Here is an 18516-nt window from a genome sequence, read left to right on the forward strand (position 1 = left end):
AAGTGAGCTAAATGCTATAATGTAATTAATCAAAAAGATCTCAAGGCAAAGGATGATAACAATGAAGTGAGTAGTGGGAACTGAGGATGAGGGAGCAGGGATTTGACCAGAGGCATGCAAGTTCTAAAACTCTCCTTCCACCCTGGTGATAAGGGTGCGGAAGCCAGAGGAGGGGAACTTTGAATTTATTCCCAAAGCACAGAAATTTTTCCAAAGAATCACAATGAGCCAACTATTTCTCAGATAGCAGTGTGAGAAACAAGTTTGCTCCGGTGAGAACTCATAATAATAGAAGCTAACATTTACCAAGGACCTGGCAGTTTACACGCATTGTTTTATTTCATTCTGACAACAGTCCCAGAGGAAAGCATTATCATTACCATTTTATAGACGACAAACTAAGTTGAGAGAGTTTCAAGTACCTTATATGCTACCTCAAGTCCCAGGAAAAGTCCTGATAGGCCCCAAACCTCATATAAAATCTAAAACAGCAGAATTTCATATGAAAAAGTCCTTTATTTTTATAAAGATAAAACTTTCTCTTCACCTTTTTCCTGCAGGCAAGGAAATGAAGAAGTTATTTTGTAAAGACTTACGATAACCCTTTCTCTGACCAAGGGTTTCCACCTAAGCACAATACTCCTTTATTGTGCTCCATTGTGCTTTCCTTAGCTCTATGAACTGAGGAAAATATTTAGCTACATGATATTCTCTAGTGTATATTTTTAGAACTCTACCTCCCCAGGAAATTTTACAGTGACTGAAGGAATTCAATCAACAAGACAGGTGCCTCAGTGGGTATGAAGAACCACAAAGAAGTACGCTCATAGACCAAGTAAGCTACAAAAATCAAAGAAAAAGAAAAAAACCAGGGGTTTTCGCTTTCATTTTATTTACCTCAAAATTACAGAGAAGAAGAACAGTTTCAGAATTTTAAAGTTAAATACAGGTGAACTGAAGGAGAACAATATATTTAGCCTTACTTGGAAATCTTCAAAAACTGAATGTTATACCTAAGTAATGGAAATTAATAAAACACAAATTTTAGTTAGTGAAAACATAATTCACATAGTTAATTCAGCCATTAATCTTTTTGGTAGAATCCAAAATAAAATAACTTCTTAAGGTGTAGATAACTACCACGATTAAGTAAAAACAAGTTTTTCAGAAAAAAGAATAGAAATTTCAAACAGTGTCATAAAAATTCTTGTCAAGTTGCAGGATTTACAAACATAATTCTTTTAATGCTATTATTCCTGAATTTGGGGTGCTGTTGTGAACAACTTGTTTCTTTGAGATTGCCATTTGCATTGTTTCCTGGTATTTTTATCTGCCTGCAGTTTTTGCAGGGGCATGCGCCTGTAGGTGGATGGCCAAAGGCATTGGCACAGTTACAGTTTTAAACTATGGGTCAGAAACCGGTTCTGCAAGAGACTCACCTGAAGGACTCGTTAAAAATATATTCCTAAATCCCACCTCAGATCTTGGAATTAGAATCCCTGAGACTTAGAAACGTCCATTTATAAAAAGATCTGCAGGTGTGTCTGAGGCCTGGGCAGATTTTAGGAAAACAGACTAGAGCTGTGGACTCTGAAGACTCAAGATCCTCACGAAACACCTTTGGGTATCTCTCCCCTGTTTCAGCCAGAATAATTCCATTTCTATTTATGTTAGGTATTCCCAATTTGCAAACTACAAAACCAGCTGGAACGGAGTGAATGCACCCATACAAATATTAAACTCATTATTTTGGCATCATAACTGACCTAATTCAAAGACAAAGAGACTAGAGAGATAAAAAGACCAGGATTAATGGACAAAGAATATCCGTTAATGCAAAAAGAAAAACCTTATAAAAGCAGTCCTGTAATTCACATACTGTACTTTTTTACTACAACTTAAAAGAACTTATTCAGTACATGAATGAATTGCATAATAAAGTTCTCCAAAAGGAAAAGAACATATATAAACACATTAATTACATAAACAACTGTTGCTTACAAAAAACTACGTTTTCTAGACTTGCAGGTGAAAATACAAACTAAGTCAAGCCAAAGCTCAGTGACCTTTCCTCCTACAATCCTAATCCCACCACCCTCACCTCTGCCCAGCAGACAGAGGGGACAGGGAAGGCAGCGGTAGATCTGGGAATGTGGGCTCCTTGAGAAAAGGATCGCCCTAGGGAACACAGGATCAGAATGAACACCAGTCTACTACTTCCCCACAAGCACAAAATTCGGATCCTCTGAACTCCCTTCTGGTCCCTCCCCCAACAGACTCTAACCCAGAAACCTGTCGTGTTGTGGAGAAAGTCCGGTAAGAATGCTACTTTCCTCCTCCCATCCTGTCCTTAGATATTCCCCAACATAACCGACTCTGTGTATCCTGACCTTCTGAAATTCTCTAGTTCAACCACCCTACCTAATAATAACGTGTGCCCACTGGAAATTAGGTTTGAGATATCCAATCCGGCAGGGCAATACAGTCTCAAGGGGCTGCTTCATCAAACGGATCAGCGTAATGTTTTTACTCACCTGTCTGAATACACATACTAAGCAGGAGGTGAACTGAGAAAGAAGCCAGGAGAGCAACTATCAGCAGCATGAAACTAAAATATAAAAGGGTACACAAAAAAATTTTTAATGGCCTCTCATTGTAAACACAAATTTTTTTTTAAGATTTTATTTATTTATTTATCTTTAGAGGGGAAGGAGAGAGGGAGAGAAACATCAATGTATGGTTGCCTTTTGTGCCTCCCATGCTGGGAACTGGCCTGCAACCCAGACACGTGCCCTGACTGGGAATCAAACCGTGATCCTCTGGTTCGCAGGCCCTCGCTCAATCCACTGAGCTACACCAGCCAGGGCAAATTTTTTTACATTTAAATGCTCACAGGGACTGTCTTTGAGTAGTTGGATTGCGACCATTAAAGAAAATAAGAAGATACTTTTCTGTATTTACCACGTTTTATTTAAATGAAAATACACCACTTTTAAATTCAAAAAGGAAATCAGAAAGAAAAAACTTTATTTAAAGTAAAAACAAGTTTCCTATTTTAGCACTTGTCTGTTGATCACGGCTATAATCCATAATCCATTCCATAATCTTGCAGTAGTTCCCTTTTATGACTATTATTCTAAGTCTATACAAAAGTTTTAGTTGTGAAATCTCATTGTCTTTGCCTTTCTACTTCCCCCCACCCCTCCCCTTAGAATGATGTGTGCCTTCCTATCATATCTTTTATTTATAATATTGAATTAAGACGGAATTCCCTAGCATCTATTAAACACACACACACACACACACACACACACTCACCAACGTCCCTCACCCCCAAATGCAGTTAACACACTTCTAATAATACAGTTGAAAATGTACACACAATGTGGGAATTGGGGTCCTGTCACCGATAATGGGAAAAGAAACCACCTGTGCAATCCCCTGCTTTTTCTCAGGATGATACTGACAGAATAAGCTTCTACAAAGCTGTCCCCAGGGGAGTCAGTCCCCCAGCACTTAGAGAAATTCTGTCTTTGTGGTCCATTCAATAATTGCTAATATTCAATAAGTAGCAAAACTGAGAGTTTACACTTTTCAGTAAACTAATCAGAGACCTCACAAAATAACAATTTGGTGTCACCAAATGGGAAATGTGATGTGTGCTAGGACTCAGTGAGCACACCTTCAGTGGTATACATCTGCATATAAGACCATGGAGTATAAAACACGATTTTTCAATGCCTTGGCTGGTGTAGCTCAATGGATTGAATGCGGGCCTTCGAACCACAGAATCATGGTTCAATTCCCAGGCAGGGCACATGCCTGAGTTGCAGGCCAGTTCCCACCAGGGGACCCACAAGAGGCAACCATACATTGATATTTCTCTCCCTCTCTCCTTCCCTTCCCTTCTAAAGATAAATAAATGAAATCTTTTTTAAAATCTTTAAAAAAAAACATGATTTTTCAAAGGGAACCAAAAATTAAGCCCTGTGATTATGTCTTGCCTAAGGTGTCACATACAGTTTTAAAGTTTTAAAATTATGAAAGTTTGTGAATATGGGCCATAATAAAAGCAAGCTGAGTTACTTAAAAGTTGGTTTGCTTATAAACATTCAAAATACAAAAAACCTAGGCCCTTCCCCTCACCCTCTTCATCCCCCCTCCCCTCCCTGGTGGGTCACCTCTGCTCTCTCTCACCTAAGCACCAAGGGCCCTTCTTCTGCCTCTGAAACTTGTTTACTGAGTCTACCCAACCCAGCTGGCTCACTTCTAATACCCGTGACTTTCTAAATAAACTTTCTCTTATAATTTAAAAAAATTAATTAAGAAAATAATATTAAAAAACTTAAATGACACTGTACTTTAAATTTCCTAGTAAAATAGGTCTGCTTCTACTGACAAAATAAATTTGTTCATTCCTTTAACTATCATGCTAGGTGCTGAAGATAAGGCTCAGTTCTAAAGGATTTCAGAGTTTAGTGGGGACACTAACTTGCAAATGAATCACTGTATTACACGATAATAACAAAATGAATATACAAAGTACTGTGGGAACACAGAAAAGCCAGGAATGTCTTTTATTTTGGGCAAACTGGCATATGAGCAGAGTCTTGAAAGATGAAAAGGAACAGGCACAGCCCTGACTGAGTGGCTCAGTTGATAGAAGCGTCACCCATACACCAAAAGGTTGCCAGTTCGATCCCTAGTCAGGGCACATACCCATGTTGCAGGTTTGATCCCCAGGCTGGGGTGCCTAAGGTAGGCAACCAATCAATGTTTTCCTCTTTCACTTTCTCTCCCTCCTTCTCTCTCTCTAAAAAGAAGAATCAGTAAAAACATATCCTGAGATGAGGATTAAAAATACATACCTACTAGGTCTCTCTGGAAAAATTCCAGCCCTTGTTAACATAATGATAAAGGTTTGCGTTACATAGATGTAACCTGGCAGCCAAGGAGAGTGGACTGAAATTCACATGCATGAACAATGGCAACTTCACTATGCCAGTCAGTGAGGGTGGTAGATACCACTGATTGAGCATGCGTACTGTGTGGCCATCATATTAAAAATGACTGAGCAAGTAGAGCAATGAATCTGCATCAAATTTTGCATTAAGCTTGAACATTCCTATACAGTGACTATCTGAATGATTCAGAAGGCAGCAGCTATGGGCAACTGGAGACTGGCAGCTTCATCGCAACAAGGCATCCACTCATGCATCACGTCTCGTGCAGAGTCTTTTGGTGAAACATCAAATCAAACAGGTGACTCAGCACCCCTACACCCAGATTTGATGCCCTGCAACTTCCAGCTTTTCTCAAAATTAAAATCACCTTTGAAAGGAAAGGGATTTCAGACCATCAATGAGATTCAGGAAAATATGACAAGAGCAGTTGGTGGCAATAGGGAGAACCATGTGAGGTCCCAAGGTGCCTACTTTGGAGGGGCCTGAAGCATCATTGCCCTATGTACAGTGTTTCTTTTGTATCTTCTGCAATAAATGTTTCTATCTTTCATATCACATGGTGGGATGTCTTCTGGACAGACCTCATATATATACAAAAGAAAGAGGCATGGAACATCTGGACTCAGAAAGGAAAACGAGACTACTTAAGAGGGGAAGAGGGGAGGCGTTACATAGGAGTAAAAACATTAGGTGCTTTACTTACACTCACAAAACTGCTATTGAGTAATCTGCACAGCTGATAAATTCTGATTCACTTTAGCCAACTTGACACAACAAATAAGTCACTTCTTAAGGTTATAAATGAATGTGGATCGTTTCCATTTTTAAAAATTAGCCACGCTTTTGGATAAAAATATGCACATTACATAACAGCATACATCCAAGCTATAAACTAGCAATAATATAAGAGCAGCAAGAAAATGCTAAAACCCCCAAAATAATTTAACTTGAAATTGTTAAACACCAGCTCTGGTACTGATCTCCTTTTTCTCACTTCACTATTAAAATGGAAAAGAAAAAGCAATGGTGAAATAAACAACTCACCTAAATCCAAGGACACCAGTGTGAGCCATAACATAAGCTAAGCCAAGGATGCCACTTCCCATGATGGCATTCACCAAATTCAGCACTGAAACACTGTATGAAACACCGACAGATCCCGGTCTGTGAAGTTCCTGTAAGCACACAAATTTCATAGTGTTAAGTGTTTGGATGATGAATTTGAGTTCAATCAAGAAATGGAGAAAAATCTCCTGCAAACTACGGGCATTGTGTGACACATTAGTTGCTCAGTGGGCTGCTTCTCCTTCCTTCCCTCCTCACCTCCCACTAGCACCGCTCAAGGACTATAGTTTCCTAGGAAAATCATCTCCCCCGGTACAGGATCTTGTGATTGCAAAAGACTGATAGCATAGGAATGGGGAGGGGAGGGAGAGCAGCCAGATGGCCTCAGCTCATGTGATTACTGAGGAGTCCCTGAGTCACATCGAGGCTGATGTACACAGCTGTTGCTCTCCAATTACTAGCACTGCAACACTAATTTCTACTTATATAAATGAATTAAGTCCGTCCAACTGAGAGGATGGTAATACCTTGAACGACGGTATAATCAGCAATTCATTTGCTCTGGGGAGGATATCCCTAAAAACACCCTTTCCCAAAATAGCATTTGGGAACAAAGTCCTAGAATCTGTACAGTCCAGGGGCTTGAGTTAAAAAATCGAGTGTCCATTGTACAGGTTTTAGGGTCAGGAAAACGTTATGTACTTATTACTGGGCCACCTCCACTCCTCCTTCACCGTTAAGGATTTCTGTATAAAGATGTCTATAGTGCCCCGGTGACTAAGTCGAGGAAAGAACAATTTTGTGACTCTTGGAAAAATCTCACAAGACTGGTGGGGGAAACAGGAAGCTGACAAAGATCTCAACAAACAGCAGTAATCTCCATAACCCTGAGGCTGTTACTCCAGTCCTGCATGCCGCTGCACCTGCTCCACCTGAGCCTGCCCGCACCTTCGTCAGCTTTTCTTCCTCGGGCACATTAGGCTACTATCACACTCACGAAGTCCGTCAGATCGCACCTGAATCTCTGCTGCTGCCTTTGGGCCCCAGGCCCCAGGCCCCAGGCCCCAGGCCCCATGCCCCTCTTCCCATGCCATCCTCCTTCTTTTCTCAGTCTTATTTGGCAGGCACTTCAGGGGAGCCAGGTCACTGTCCGAGCCAACCAGCTTGCGAAGCCAACTTACGTTGCTTAGCAACGGGCTCAACTGTTCCGCCTCCGCCTCTGCCTCCTCGGGCTGCTGGGAAGAGATGTACCAGCCCGGCTCCACGTTGATGACCCCCCAGGGCGCCTGCATACTGCTCGCTGGCCGACTACCAGGTCCATCTGCGAGCTACTATCCCTGCCCTCCCGTCTCTAAGTCGCGCCGGAGGCGGAGCTGAGGGCCGGGTCCTTCCGGGCTCCAGTACCTTAACAGGGCAGAAAAGGGGGGAAGCGACGCGACCTGATGACGCCCTCTCCTCGGCGGCGAACAGTGATGATGTCATCCAGGGCCAACCCGTCTACTAGAGAGCCTTTTCGGAGCTGCACCAGAGCATGAGGTGAGGGGTCTGGTCGTGGGGCCCCGTACAGAGTTACAGCACGAATTACAATGGTGATCTCGGTTAGGCGGCGCCGCATTGCCCTTTTTAGTTGGAAGGGCAACGAACTGAGGCTACCTATCTGCCTGGGGCTGCTCTCCGCCTCGCGCTGCCTGGCAGGGAATTGTCACGAGGTCACTCATCACCACCCCGGTGCTGAGCCTAGGTCCGAATGCTGGACAGTGAGGAACCTTTATTCTTTTCAGAAGCTTTCTGATTGATCCTTTAGCCACATTTTACAAGGGGGAACCCGAAATTGATTAAGTAATGTACTAAGATCACACGGCTGGTTAACTGCTAGACCCAATTTGAACCCTGGCTGTGAAGTTTGGTATTTGCTTTACAGGGTTTGGGTCCGAGCCTTTCCTCTTACAGTTACTTATTTGATATTCCAGAAGGCAAAGTAAATAACTGATACTCTTAATGGCACTCAGTAAAGTCCTCATCCTCCAAATACTGACACCTCTAGTTACAGGGTAGTTTGTGGCAGTGCAGCAGTATGTTAATAACAGGCTCTGAAGTCAGACCTGAGTTTTAGTCCTTGCTCAGACATTTAACAGCAAGGAGACTGGGCGACTTAACCTATTTCTAAGCTTTGGTTTCCTCATTTACAAAATGAAGGTGCGATACACACCTCCGAAGTTGGATACGTGTGTTAAGCATTTAGCTTAGCATCTGACACAATAAGCACCCACAAGAATATCCTAAGAAATACTGTCATTAATAAAGCTGTAAATATAATGACCATTTCATTTAGAGAGGATCCCTTAGCTCAAACTTCGGCCTTCTTCAATCCCAAAGGTACTCTGTAGCAAATTGTGGGTGGAGAAGTTCATTAAGTATAGATAAGGAGGCTGACCCATCACTAAGCCCTCATCCTGGCAGCAGGTGGGTTGAAGGTGCAAATTTATTGTTTACCACTATGAAAGTCATTCTGTCCTGGGAAAGATGGTACACTTCTCACACACATGACTAAAAGTTTTAATCACCAGCATTTAGCGGGTTATATAAGACAGTATTTAGATATTCATGATCAAAAACTACTGTGAACATGTAGATTGGTTTGTAGCTTTATGGTTTTAAAATGAAGACTTTTGTTTTAGGCTCTTATGGAGGCCATTTGGATTCTTAAGAAGACCTCTCAAACTGGAAAGCTGTAGAGTAACTGAATCAGAATCACCGATCCCACTAGCTCGGACATCACTGATCCAGAAACTTAGCAGAGCACCTAGTATTTTCTTGCTGAATCCAAGAAGATTCTCAGCCATGCCTGAAATAGAAACAAGTCAGAGAGGTTCAGACTTGTTTTCACCACCCTCTGATGTTCGAGGAATGACAAAACTTGACAGAACAGCTTTTAAAAAAACAGTCAGCATCCCGGTGCTTAAAGTGAGGAAGGAAATTGTCAATAAATTGATTCGATCCCTTAAAAGGGCAGCACTGCAGCGCCCAGGCATAAAACGTGTGATTGATGATCCAGAAGATAAAGAAGGCAAACTAATTATGTTGGATCCCTATAAAATGCTTACCAGTGATTCCTTTGAGGAAGTAGAACTCAGTATTTTAAAGCAGCTTAGTGTCAGTCCACAGATATCTAAATATAATTTGGAACTAACTTATGAAAACTTTAAGTCAGAAGAAATCTTAAGAGCTGTGCTTCCTGAAGGTCAAGATGTGACTTCAGGGTTTAGCAGGATTGGACATATTGCCCACCTGAACCTTCGAGATCATCAGCTACCTTTCAAGCATTTAATTGGTAGGTATGTCTTAGTAATATTCCTGTACTAGAAAGCAATGACAAAATTCTAATTCTAGTTTTTTTTAAGTGTGAAATTGCAGAAGCAGGACATTTTCTCTCTCAAAGTTTAAGCTGGATCTTAAGCTACAAACCCTGTCTTTTAAGGGCCATTTTGGAATACCCTTTCCAGAGTCATAACAAGCTTTCCGGAGCAGGTCAAGCTTTTGTGTACACAGTGCATAAGCACAGATAACAGTTGAATCACTTGCTTTGGCAGATTTCCCTGGCAACTTGTCACTTTGGTACACAGGCCTTATTAAGCCCCAGGACTATGTTGAATGGTGGGTTTCATAAATTTGAGTGTTTTATAGTCAAAATTGCAAGACACTGTTTACTCACACTTTCATGGATTCAACTAACTGAGCCTCTTCTATCAGCACCGTACTCTGTCTTCTAGTGCTCCAGGTCTTCTGTGTACGTTGTGCCGCTGCAGCTGCAGGTTTGAGCCTGGACCCTTTATTCTTTGGGATAAAAGAGGCACCAACTAATCAAAATTGCCCTTGTCCTTGTCTGAATATTTAATGTCCATGCATTCTGAAGATTAATTATTTTAATGTAGAGTAATTGTCAGAACTTCTGGGAACTATTTTCAGCTTTAAAATATAGTGCTCAGTATTTTGCATGAGCAGGATTTCAGAAATAGGCTGTTACGCACTTCCTTTGTTTTATTGATGGCAAGGGCTGGTAATGCATAGTGATAACATAGTAAATACTTAAGCAGATCCTTGTAATTATGATGGGGTGCAAATGTCAAGTCTAGGCTTTCCTATGAGCTATTGCCTGTCGTAACACAAACATTACATTTGCCAATCCTCTTTTCTAAACTCTTTCATAAGGGGGCACTCATAGAAGAAAAGTGAAACAATTTCATATAGGGGCAATTTTTAAACTTTTATAATAGACTTTCAGAATATGTTTTTTTAAATTTGATTCTTTATTTCAAACTGCCTTCAGTACTTTCAAAATTGAGTTCTGATACCTGAAGCAGAACAGGATTAGAACAAAGATTGAATAGAGTTTATAGAGTTTGATATCATATTCAAAGTCAGGTATCTAATTATTGGAGAAATTAGACAAATTCTGGTTGTACTTCACCATGTCTGTATTATTGAGTACTTTTTATTAACTTACAAATCAAGTTATTTTTCCTTATGCAATGAGATAGCATGTAGATTCTTACTGACTTTTTTAACTGCTGACATAAAAAGTAGACTTTGATTAAAGGGTATCAATATGTCATTTCTGGTGGATTTATTACCTTTGTAGCTTTTTCTGCTGCTGCAAATATTTGATAAAAAGAACAATTTAAGGAAATGAAAATTTTATCTAGTTCAAAACATTATTTTGCTGGTATATATTTACAAAGTGGAGGCATGTATTTCGAGTACAGAGTAAAACAAACATTTGGTTGGAGGCCTGTGGCTACAGGGCTGCTGTGTTCTGACCATTTGTTGCCAAGGTCCTTACAGCTCTTTCTGTTCTTTACCAATTACCTATGGTCTGCTAATCTGTTGAATTTTTGGAGCTGCATGCCATTTTACACAAACTAGATGCAGTTTTTATCTGTAAACAAAAAAAAGTTCATTTCCATTTTGTATTTACAGTTTTAGGGGTTTTTGCCACCAATAGGCAGTATTTGTTATGAATTCTCATCTTTTCTTTTAGGCCAAGTTATGATTGACAAAAATCCAGGAATTACCTCAGCAGTAAATAAAATCAACAATATCGATAATACGTACCGAAATTTCCAAATGGAAGTGCTATCTGGCGAGGAGAACATGATGACCAAGGTATGGAGTATTTCATTGTCTCCTAGTGTATCAAGATTAATGTTTAGAATCAGAATAGATGACAACAATTAAAATATTTTTAATACCCAGTATTCAATATGTGAGAATGTGAGCATTTAATTACACAATTGGTGGGAGTTCAAATTTGATGCATTCAGGAAGAGTGTATGGTAGTACATTGCAGTTTTGAATAGGTGTGTCCTTTGACCTAGCATTCCAGTTATAGGAAGTTACCCAAAAATATAATTAAAAGTGTAATGATGGATATACTAGGTTCTTCGCCATTATTTTTGTATTAACAAAATAAATGAATGGAGTTCATTAGTAGAGAATTTATTAAATTCTGGCATAACAATACAGTGGAAGCTCATCATTAAAGATTATCTAACTCCTTATTAAAATTGCCCTTGACAGATGAAGCAACAAAGAAGCAAGGATATAACATAGTTCATTTTGACTAAATACCTATATAAATGTTTACATACATCAGTGGGCATATTTTATTGATGTAGTTATTGGTGACTGTTGTTATAATCTTTATATTTTTCTACTGACTACATATTTCTTTTATGAGAAAAACACATCTATTTCAAAGAAAAATAATTTAAAATACACAGGTACAGATTCCTGATATAAGATACTTTTCTACTTCTCGCCCTGGCTGGTTTAGCTCAGTGGATTGAGCATGGGCCTGTGAAGCACAGTGTTGCTGGTTCGATTCCCAGTCAGGGCACATGCCTGGGTGGCAGGCCAGGTCCCCAGTTGGAGGCACGTGATGGGCAACCACACATTGATGTTTCTCTCCCACTCTTTCTCCTTCCCTTCCCCTCTCTCTAAAAATAAATAAGTAAAATATATTTTTTAAAAGATGCTTTTCTACTCCTCTACCACCAGAATCCTCCAAAATTCTCTGGAGTGCTAGATATAATACTTTTTTAAAGCTAAAAGTCTTAGATAATGATGTGTCAACATTATGTGAAATTCTGTACCCAAGCTAGGAAATAAGCTAAACTTTCTTTATAACTTGACAACAATTTTAATAACAAAGGCCACTCTTAAAATGTTACATATCTTTGGTTTTATTTATTTACTTTAATATTTTATTTATTTGTTTTTAAAGGGAGGGGAAGGGAGGGAGAAAGAGAAACATCGATTGGTTGCCTTTTTCACACTCCCAACTGTGTGATACATCAAACCCGTTAGCCCTTCGGTTTGCAGGACAACACCTAACCTACTAAGCCAAAACCAGTCAGGGCTGTATCATGTCTTTTAAACAGAACTTTGTTAAACTCAGAACAGAGTTTATTTTATGCATAACAATTATTTTGTAGGATTCTTGGCCACACAAATTCAAATGCATATTATTTTTAAGTGTAATATTATCTCTCCATAACTTAATCGTATTAGAATATTATTGGGTTGGCTAAAAAGCCCATTTAGGATTTTCCATAAAATAAAAGACATTTTTCATTGTCATCAATAACTTTATTGATTTGGATATTTTGATTATGCCAGCCATCTCCCACATGCTATAACATTAGTCATTCTCAATTAATGTCTTGATTTGATCACTGTCAACTTGAACTGGTCTACCCACTGTAAAGAATCACCCAGCGGGAAATCTCCAGCACAAAACTTTGCAAACCAGTTTTGACACGTTCGGTCAGTCACAGCACCTTCTCCATACCCTGCACAAACTTTTTTTTTTTTTGCACTTCAGTTGTGGTTTTACTTTTCTTGAAATAATAAAGCATAATATGCCAAAAATGTTGTGTATTTTCTTCCATCTTCAATATTAAAATGGCTACGCCAAAATTCACCAATTTTGATGTTTTTTTTAATGCACGCTGATATGACAGCTGTCACAATGCAGTCTAATGAAATTGTTTTGATTGAAGTTAAAGACAATTAAACACTACTAGAGCCATTATATGACTGGAAAAACCCAAATGAACTTTTTGACCAACCCAGTAAAATACAATTTATTACACATTTACTGTTAGGTTCTGAGCTAAACACTTGAAATGTAACAAATCTTACGAAGCCAACAAGATAATGATGGTTATTTTTAATATCCCCTTTATGCAGATGAAGTAACAAGGAATGATTGGGCAGGGGATTTAGAGCCAGGCTGCTGACTCCAGAGTCCATTTATGGTCTTTCCCCCTATACCAAACCCCCACTGCCTACTACTTGTGTATAATGTATGAGCTGTGTTATGGGTTAGTAATACTAGTGTTTACTTCAGCTGGCATTAAGGCGTACCCTTTGGTCAAGCTGATTGGGCATTGTGCATGTTGTTCACCTGGTACTGACTCTTAGGGAACAGGTAACAACATCCTCATCCTTAAGAGAAAATCTAAAAGTTCTGAGAAACTTCTGTAATTTTAGGAATGCCTTCCCATTGATTCCCTAAATCATAATGTTTGCTCTAAGGACATATTTTATACCTAATAATTTTACCATAAAATAAATGTTAAAAATTAGTGTAATTTGCCCTGGCTGGTGTAGCTCAGTGGATTGAGCATGGGCCTGTGAAGCAAAGGGTCATTGGTTCGATTCCCAGTCGGGGCACATGCCTGGGTTGCGGTCCGGGTCCCCAGTGGGGGACACGTGAGAGGCAACCACACATTGATGTTTCTCTTCCACTTTCTCCTTCCCTTCCCCTCTCTCTAAAAATAAATTTAAAAAATATTTTTAAAAATTAGTGTTCCAAATAACATTGGACTTTAAAGTTAAATTTTAAATGTTATTTAACTTTAACTTTAGGACTCATGCAGAATTTAAATAATGTATGTGTATATTGTGAGTAAAATGATTCCCGAAAGTGAATTTGGCAGAAATTAATGCTGACCAAAGGAGTGAGGTATCAAAGACAGCGTGAATTAAATCAGAAGGATTAAATTAGATCTGTGCCTCACGTTAAGGACCTTAAAAGGGAAAGCAGACGGGAAATTTCAGGAAAAGCAGTCACAAGACATATTTAAACCTCCCAGGTTATATACCCAGAAAGACTTAGTTGGTAGAATCATGAGGACACCTTTCCAACTCTGGAACCTTAATAGTATCACCATGGCATCTGATGTGGTTAAGAGGTGGGGAAATGTACAAATATGGAATTAAAGCCCATGAAAGTAGAATGTAGAAGACATGTCTATCAGATTTAGAGGACTTTCTGGCCTTTGATTTTTTATGAATTAAAATTGGGAAAAGAGGAAATAGGAGAATGATTTGTTCTACACACTGGTTCTAGTTTATAGATGTGAAACTTGCAAAGTCCCAGTAAATACCTAAAAATGTAGCAAAATACCTGAATATTGAATGGTGCAGGACACGTTTGTCATGCCTCCCTCTTACAAATGGAAAACTAAAGGAGGAGGAAAGCTTGCTTGCCACGTGGACGTGCTGTCTGCAACTCAGCTACCTACCAGGAGGATACGTGTAGTGTGTTTCAAATTACAGGGTTTTTCCTCCCCCTCAGGTCAGCCAGTCAATTGGCCTATCTGACAAATTCCTCGTGTGATTTGGGAACCATTTCATGGCCCTTTAGGATGGGTGAGACAGGGAGCCATTTGGCTTTGAAAAGATGACTCCTCATGAAAAAGTCTAATGCAGGACATTAACTGGCCTCAAGTACAGCATAAACACCAGAATTCTAATTAAAATGCCTTAAATGCACTGTTATTTGCGCTTAATAGTGTAGGAAACTGAAATGCGTGTCTATGCATGGGTGCATCTATCCGCATCAGCGGCTGTGATTTCAGACTAGGCAGGTTAACCAAGAGCTTAATATGTTTTTCAGGTTCGAGAAAACAACTACATCTACGAATTTGATTTTTCAAAAGTCTATTGGAATCCCCGTCTCTCTACAGAACACAGCCGCATCACAGAACTTCTCAAACCTGGAGATGTCCTATTTGATGTTTTTGCTGGGGTTGGGCCCTTTGCCATTCCAGTAGCAAAGAAAAACTGCACTGTATTTGCCAATGATCTCAATCCCGAATCCTATAAATGGCTCTTGCACAACTGTACATTAAATAAAGTGGACAAAAGGGTAAAAGTCTTTAACTTGGATGGGAAAGACTTCCTCCAAGGACCGGTCAGAGAAGAGTTAACGCAGCAGCTGGGACCACTGTCAAAAGAAAGAAAACACTCTGTGCACATTGTCATGAACTTACCAGCAAAGGCAATCGAGTTTCTCAGTGCCTTCAAATCACTTCTGGATGGGCAGCCATGCAGCAGTGAGCTCCTGCCCATAGTACACTGTTACAGCTTTTCCAAAGATGCTCGTCCTGCTGAGGATGTGCAGCAACAAGCTGAAGCTGTATTAGGCATTTCTTTGGATGTGTGCAGTTCAGTTCACCTTGTAAGAAATGTGGCCCCTAGCAAGGAGATGCTGTGCATCACCTTTCGGATCCCGGCTGCTGTACTCTACAAGAACCACACCCTAGATCCAGGTGAGCAATGTCTGGGAAATTAAATGTACACAGTAATACCTTTCACGTACCTTTCTTAACCTATATATTATTTATTAAGTTTGGAAGAGGTTTCACTAATTCTAGTTAGATATTTCAGTTTAAGACCCCTTGCCATTTGCAACTAGCTTCTCCCAATGTAACAAATTTTAGTATGTCACACTGTTCAAAGTACAAGAAGATTATATTATTTCATTAAAATAATAAATTCACAGGAACGTTACTATTTCATATATAAGCTGAATAGATTAAAAACTTTTAAAATGCCTATATTATTTGTTTTAAAGTATTCGCGAATGCTAAGTATATTATCTGATACAGGTTTTTTGAATTCGTTACAGAGAGTCATGAAGACCCTCCACCCCTTAAACGCCAGAGGACAGGCAAAACCTTCTTAGAAGAAAAAACAACAACTGCTTAAATCACTTATTAGAAATGTTTTCGACATCTCCCACTGGATCGTTATGTAGTGAAATATAATTTGTATGATTTCATGAAATGTTAGCATTTAGTTACCTTAGTATTGAACTGTTATATTTTACCCATGCTAGCTTATAAATCAAGGATTATCAAATTAAAGTTGAAATGAAATTAAGTCTACTGAATGTCTTTATTAGCTAAATTATGCTATATAACTATCATTTTATAATCTAAATTATTTAAGTAAGTTTAAATATGTCTGTCTCTTGGGGAAATAGACTTTGAAGGTAGGGTAACTGCATACCAACTAGGAAAGCACTAATAGTAACACTTTGCGGTACTGTGGCTAAGTTTTATGTGGTGCTCTTGTCTGGTATCACTATAAAAGTGATAACCATTAGATTATTCAGATCAGGAACAAGCACACCATGCCTGGCAGGTCAAATCATGAGCTGACAGATGTTATAAGTAACCGCTCAGTTCTTGTTTACCTGAGGCATCAGTATTGAGTTTGAAGTTTCTAAAGAATCAGCCCCTGAATATTCTTCATGAAACACCTACCAGTGAGTATTTTCAAAGCTGAGAAAACTAACTCTATACAACCTGAAGTAGGATCTGCTAAGATGTTCTGATGGTGGTAAGACCTAGCTGGAGAAATGTACAAAGCTTGTGACAATGTGAGGTGTTTAAAACCTACGCTTCTTCACTATCTCACAAGCAAGTACCTTATAGAAAATTTTTTCATCTATCATGTGTTACTGAACCAGTAGCGTCCAATGGTAAACTTCATTTGTTTTCATGGACTTGAACCATTCTGTAGTTCTTGGATTTTGTCAGGTTGAAGCTGAATTTCTTGACTTGCTTGATTTAAATTTGCTTTGTTTAGTAATTATAAAGTTTGATTGCAATATTTTTGAGATCAGGGTCAAGAAGAACCAACCTTAAACACTATTCTTCGAACACTGAACAGCTTTAGAAACTAGCTTTTGCTGAAGGTCATAATATTTCTTAAAGATTTAGCAAACGTAACATGAAAACACTGCAGTAGTCATTGCATAGACATCCGAATCACAATATCCTGTGCTGTGCATTTCTTTCTTTTTTTTTTAAATATATATTTTATTTATTTATTTTCAGACAGAGGGGAAGGGAAGGAGAGAGGGAGAGAAATATCAATGTGTGGTTGCCTCTCAAGTGTCCCCCACTGGGAACTGGCCTGCAACCCAGGCATGTATGCCCTGACTGGGAATCGAACCGCGATCGTGTGGTTCGCAGGCCCACACTCAATCCACTGAGCTACACCAGCCAAGGCCTGTGCTGTGCATTTCTCATGCTACTGACTCATGCTAAGACAGTGAAGACTTCCCTTCTCACACAGATTAGCAGTGGATGTACTTTCTGGGTTCAGCATTTTGGGGACCTTGGTACAAATGCAAAGGAAATTTCCCTATTTCAAAATACATTCAACTAAAATAGAGCTTCCATCTAATCTTCAATTGAAAGTCAGTAATGCTGTATATAATGACATGCTAAAAACTAGATACCAAGGGAAGAATAATAAAAGTTTTACAAATGCCTTCTCAGTGATGAATATGCTTAGAATCATATGCTTCTGGATTGGCATCAGTATTAGGCAGTATCGATCTGTGTTAAAAGACATTTATGTAAAAGTGAAGTGTGTAAAATCTCCTTGCAAATAACCATTAACAGGTGATAATTTACAGTTGATTTTAACAGGAAGAAACATTTAGAAACCCAATTAGAGGGAATGTTATTTCTCCAAAAAAGGACATTACAAAAAATATACTGTTATATTTGGAATTTTGTTAATTTAAAAAACTGTACCAGTTTATCTCTCGTTATATAAGTGCTCCCACTTTAATGCCCTCGATTTTGCCTCTTAGCCCACAAAGCCTAAAATATGTACTGTCCAGCCTTAGAGAAAGTTTGAGGACCCTTGATCCAAGTCATTAATTATAAACTCTAGTGCTTCAGAGGCCAGGCAGGTAACATAAATAGACGAAGACAATAAATAATAAAAAGTAGTAGGGAAGTAATGAATTGGAGTCTTTATTCCTTATCTAAATGCGCTTTAAACTGTTTTGAAACTCAACCCAACCTGTCCTCTGCAAGAGCTTGAGGGCTGATTCAGCCAAGGATTGCGAGTTTGGGACTTATTTTCTTAACCCCCCTGCCCTCCCGGGAGAAGTAAGTAGGTCAGTGGTCAGCGAACTTGCTGTAATGGGCCAGATAGTATCTTGGGCTTTGCAGCTTCTCATTCTGCCAGCAGCAGCCCAAAGGCAGCCACAGACAATATGTAAACACTATGTTCCAAAAAAAACATCTATTTATGGACACTAAAATTTGAATTTCATATGCTTTTCACATGTTAAAAAGTTTATTAATCCTGCCTTTTTTCAAACTTGAAA

At 39.1% G+C, this 18516-nt stretch overlaps 2 protein-coding genes across 5 annotated transcripts in view; one reads left to right on the forward strand and one right to left on the reverse strand.

The window, feature by feature from the left end:
- Positions 1-7425, reverse strand: part of SLC38A6 (solute carrier family 38 member 6) — a 59192-nt gene extending 51767 nt beyond the window's left edge. The window contains exons 1-3 of one of the 2 annotated variants that reach the window (XM_037031561.1): positions 7211-7425; positions 6009-6139; positions 2535-2608 (exon numbers count right to left, since the gene is read on the reverse strand). In XM_037031561.1, coding sequence (XP_036887456.1) covers positions 2535-2608; positions 6009-6139; positions 7211-7321 — 316 coding nt within the window. In that variant the 5' untranslated portion in view covers positions 7322-7425. The remainder of the gene's footprint in view (positions 1-2534; positions 2609-6008; positions 6140-7210) is intronic. The other variant, XM_037031560.1, reaches the window with a different exon arrangement.
- A 23-nt stretch (positions 7426-7448) lies between these two features.
- TRMT5 (tRNA methyltransferase 5) lies at positions 7449-17175 on the forward strand. Of its 3 annotated transcripts, none has more exons than XM_037031556.1 (5): positions 7449-7565; positions 8708-9360; positions 11068-11192; positions 14995-15649; positions 16009-17175. In XM_037031556.1, exons 1-5 carry the CDS (start codon positions 7561-7563, stop codon positions 16086-16088), a joined length of 1518 nt encoding a protein of 505 aa, XP_036887451.1. In that variant the 5' UTR covers positions 7449-7560; the 3' UTR covers positions 16089-17175. The 3 variants fall into 3 exon arrangements, with proteins under 3 accessions (XP_036887451.1, XP_036887452.1, XP_036887453.1); XM_037031557.1 differs by having other exon boundaries at positions 7544-7618; XM_037031558.1 differs by lacking the exon at positions 7449-7565 and adding an exon at positions 7988-8007.
- The last annotated feature ends 1341 nt before the right edge of the window (positions 17176-18516 follow it).

Source organism: Sturnira hondurensis, unplaced genomic scaffold (assembly GCF_014824575.4).
Source record: "Sturnira hondurensis isolate 20B ecotype Veracruz unplaced genomic scaffold, ASM1482457v3 Scaffold0021143, whole genome shotgun sequence".
NCBI lineage: Eukaryota > Metazoa > Chordata > Mammalia > Chiroptera > Phyllostomidae > Sturnira > Sturnira hondurensis.

Excerpts from the sequence above, each read along its gene's own strand:
- TRMT5 (XM_037031556.1), top strand. Across the intron at positions 9,361-11,067 it reads ACCTTTCAAGCATTTAATTG|GCCAAGTTATGATTGACAAA; the intron begins GTAGGTATGTCT and ends CTTTTCTTTTAG. Across the intron at positions 15,650-16,008 it reads GAACCACACCCTAGATCCAG|AGAGTCATGAAGACCCTCCA; the intron begins GTGAGCAATGTC and ends AATTCGTTACAG.